The sequence below is a fragment of the Nicotiana tomentosiformis genome, chromosome 9 (genome assembly GCF_000390325.3).
Source record: "Nicotiana tomentosiformis chromosome 9, ASM39032v3, whole genome shotgun sequence".
NCBI classification, from domain to species: domain Eukaryota; kingdom Viridiplantae; phylum Streptophyta; class Magnoliopsida; order Solanales; family Solanaceae; genus Nicotiana; species Nicotiana tomentosiformis.
Genome location: NC_090820.1, coordinates 40,324,098 through 40,328,331, shown reverse-complemented (window position 1 = coordinate 40,328,331; position 4,234 = coordinate 40,324,098). Strand labels below are relative to the sequence as shown.

The 4,234-nt window shown below is 32.1% G+C and overlaps 1 protein-coding gene across 1 annotated transcript; it reads left to right on the top strand.

The window, feature by feature from the left end:
- The first annotated feature begins 1,015 nt into the window (after positions 1-1,015).
- Positions 1,016-2,041, top strand: LOC104088833 (protein FANTASTIC FOUR 1). Its single transcript, XM_009593575.4, has one exon. It carries the CDS (start codon positions 1,016-1,018, stop codon positions 2,039-2,041), a length of 1,026 nt encoding a protein of 341 aa, XP_009591870.1.
- Positions 2,042-4,234: the final 2,193 nt, after the last annotated feature.

Below are 4,234 nucleotides of genomic sequence, written 5' to 3'. Positions count from 1 at the left end.
AACCTAAGTCAAAAAAATTTCATCAAATCAACAAAAAGTCCAACAACACGGTTTGACTAGCATATGACGTAAACTACGTACCTTTTATATTTTGCTTCATTTATATTGTTCCTTGGCTTTCTGCTGTAGTCTGTTTCATATATTTATTATTTCTTAGATTCAATCATGCAAACTGAAGGGGATATTTTGGTGAATGCACACATGCGTAGAGAAATGAATGATATACACTTCACTTCCAAGAAATTGCAAGCTGGGCTGTGATCGATGTTTGATAATCTTCAGACATGAAACATAGATTTTGACTCTAATCTAAATAAGTATGAAACCTACATGAAGGAATGGTCCTTCTTCTTTATTCTATTTATTTATTTATTTTAAGAAAATGTAAAGTCAAAATTGTACAAGGGGTGCTGTCTTTTTCAAAAAATATACGGGAGAATCCTTTTGTTTTCTGGCTATTTGTAGCTTTCTTTAGGATAGACGGGGAAAATTACAAATTACTTTTGGTGTTATTTTAGGAGCAAATGATAAAATCGACGTGTCCTTGTTATAATAACGTAAATATATTTACGCACTTCGAAACATCCTCATGAATTTTCATTTTCTTCCTTTTTGGTACTATATGTAGCACATAATATAGGAAATACTACATAGGAATATTTTAATTTCATTCATTTGTGATTGTTTATTCTTTGTTCTTTCTCTTGTTTTTGACATCAATATATATACTAGTTGTACAATTCAAGTGGTGCAAAAAAGCACATGCCCCCACACCCCCAACATCCCCACCCCCTCTCCCCTGTCTGTGGAACTTTTTGAGCACTACAAATTCACATCGCCCCCTTCACTTATCCTTCATTCAATCTCCTATCTTCTCCTTCACTTCTTAATTCCCTCTCCCTTTCAAAACCAAAGAACTAAAAGAAAAACTCACAACTCCATATATATATATATATATATATATAGCTATCTCCTATTCAAGATTAATTCTTGATCATTTCCCAATCCCTCTAACATGTCAACCATAGTATATCAAGGTACTTTGCAGTCATGTTTTGAGTCCCAAATCATTGAAACAACAACCTTAAAGCTCAAAGTGCCAACCCCATCTACTATAGAATTTGGTAGAGGACCTTGTTTGATAGAAAACAATATAGAAAATCTTAAAGAAAAATGTCAAAACAAGCCCTCCTCTACAACAACTACTAGCAATCTTGATTTGGGTGGTAGTTGGAGTTCTATTCAAACTCTGTCCAACATTTCTAAAGAAGAAGGCAGCAATATTTATGTGCACCCTTTATCCAAGCGATCTTCATATTCGTCAAGACTTAGTGCAAAAAGCCTTGAATTATGCACTGAAAGTCTTGGAAGTGAAACTGGAAGTTGTAATATCATGGACAGCAGCATTTTCTCCTCTTCATTTTCTTCTTCTTCTTATTCAACAATTGAAAAGTCACCATCTTCAATTGAGTCATCGTCATCATCCACGTGGTCAAGAAACTGCAATAAAAGTCGTACTAAGAAGAAGAATTCTTGCACCAAATTTCCACCTCCTTTGACAACAATAAGAGGTTCGTATTCTCTACAGTTTAGACCCCACCGTGAAGATGGTAGGTTGATAATCAAAGCTGTTGAATCCCCACTTACACATACTTATCTTCAAGCTGAAAGAAGCAATGGCCGACTTAGGCTCTGTTTTTTCAAAGATGGAAATTCCCATTTTGACTCTGTCACGACCCTTGAAGAAAATGAAGAATTGGAAGTAACTGAAAATGACATGTTTGAAAATGATAATGAAGAAGAAGAAGAAGAAGAAGAAATGGAGGAAGAAAAATTAAAAGAAGAGGAAGAGGAGGAAGAAGAAGAAGAAGATAGTGACGTGTACAATGTAAAATTGGATATAGATGGAAATAATTTTGAAGTTGAGGGTGAAATGGGAATGGAGAAATGTCAAAGCTGGCTAAGTAGGTGCAAGGAAGGTGGCCAAGGCAATAAGGTTTTTTGTGATTGGAGGAAGCCCTTATGGGTGGCTACTTCCTAAATAAAACTTTTATTTTGAATCACTTAATTATAGTTTTTGACATTTCCATATATTTCATATGGTTTTGTTTTCCTAGTCCTTTTACTACCTGTCTTTTCTCCCCTTCTAAATCTAACGTTTCCGCGAAAGAGGACCATTCATTAATGGTTCTACCTGTATAAAACTGTCTTGTGCACTTATTAATTCGTATTTTCTTTGATTTTGTTAGAGGGGGCGAATTTTAATTATTATTATTATTATTAGAATACTCAAATTGGTGAAAAGCTTGATCAACACCTCAGGCAAATTAGTTATAGCCCAAAAAAAGAAGATTCGGTGTGATTCTTCACTTACTCAATTAGAAGTCCAGTGAAACACTCAAGTATCGATCACTTATGCTCATGAAAACGGTTGGCGATAGTCTTTTTTTTTTCTTAAAGAAAATATTATTATTGTTTGAAGAGCCAGACAAATGTTTACTCAAAATTTGATATCAAATATTAATTTTAAGTATAACAACTATAAAATATTAATTTTAAGTATAACAACTATAAAATATTATGAAGTACAATATTTTACTTAAATTTATAAATAGTTTAACTTTTGCACATTATACTCCACAATGTGTTTATTCAAGAGAGGAAATAATAAAGATGCCTTTTGGTTGGTCGTTATTATGGTTATTTGAACATGGCCTCTCAAAAGTTTCACAAACTCCTATAAAGTTATCTTGTCATCCTTATGTAGTAAAGTAAAAAAAACAAAACAAATACTAGAGATAACCAATGGTAGGCTATACAATTCCGAAGGGCACAAGAATGAGACAAGAATGATCACGTTAGATTGCTTAATTTAGAAGGGCATTAAAGATTCTGGTCATTAATTAGGTGCACATGCCCCGCTTCACTTATTTTGATACATCATTAGACTTTATGTGATTATAATCATAGTTATGAAATTTTTCTTCAGATGCTATAATCATTCCTTATCAAGAAAAGAGCCCGGAACCCAAATAGTATCTAATTAGACTCAAGCTACTAAATTATATAAAAAAAAATAGATATAACACATTAATTAAATGTACTATGTCCCTTTTTTTAACGGACGATATTAACATCCATCTCCCTCTTTCTTTCTTTTTGAAATACACATAGCGTATGAAAAGCATATAAATAAAATTTAATGTACTAAGAGATAAGGAGAGTGTTGGGTGGTGCAAATGTGGAATGGTTAAAGGCTAGTTTTAAAGTTGATTTTGGTCTTGAAGTCTAAGGTTTGGTTTTCTATTTCTTTTTCATTTTTTATTTCTTTTCATTATTTGGTTTAAGTATTTAGATATAAATACTTTAATATTTATAATTACTTTTGACTGTAATTAATGGTAGGTAAAAATTACTTTAATATTTTCCGTTGATGTTGGAAATAATGGTAGGGAAAAGTCAGTAAATGGATGCATAAATTGGGGGGTTTAGCCACCAGATCAGTGTAAGATTGCCGAATATCCATCCACCAAACATGACAAAATGTTAGAAAATGTCAAATCCAACGTAAAGAATAACATGTCTCATGTGAATTTCAATCCTGAAGTACTGTGCCTTAAATTGTATGCATCTTTTAACATGAGATGAATCATGAATGCGAGTATGCGACAATAAACTATGGTCAAAGATTTTGAACAATTTTTGTTTATATATTTATAGTGAATATTTCTATAGATAGACAAGACGTTTCTTAGATTAGTAAATTCAGCAATGTTTAAGAAATATGTGCCGCCAACATATAATTAAATGAATTCGATCTAAAGTAACTTTTGTTTGTTCCTTTTCTCTTCTTAACTCTAATAATAAAGTAACCTTTGCACTACGACAATTATGGCTGTTGTTTTAAAAGTTAAAGGAAAAGAAAGAGAAATAATTTTCTTATATTTGTTTGTCTGAAGGTTAAATAAATAAATAAAGTAAGATCTCCAACAACTTTTTACAAAAACGTCAATTCTTGTCCAAAATCTACTACTACCATTATCAGAACTTTCATGATTAAATTCAAAAGAAAAGAAAAACATCCGACAATTTTTCTTTTCCTTTCCTAACAACCAAACGGTAAAGCTAGGTGCAATGTCAAATTATCGAGGCAGACTGTCTAATTTATTATTGCATTTTGAGTTTTGAAGCTGGCCCGCATATTATAACTCGTGAAGAAAATGAGAATTGTTGC

Coding starts and splice junctions, on each gene's coding strand:
- LOC104088833 (XM_009593575.4), top strand. CDS start 1,016: ATGTCAACCATAGTATATCAAGGTACTTTGCAGTCATGTTTTGAGTCC.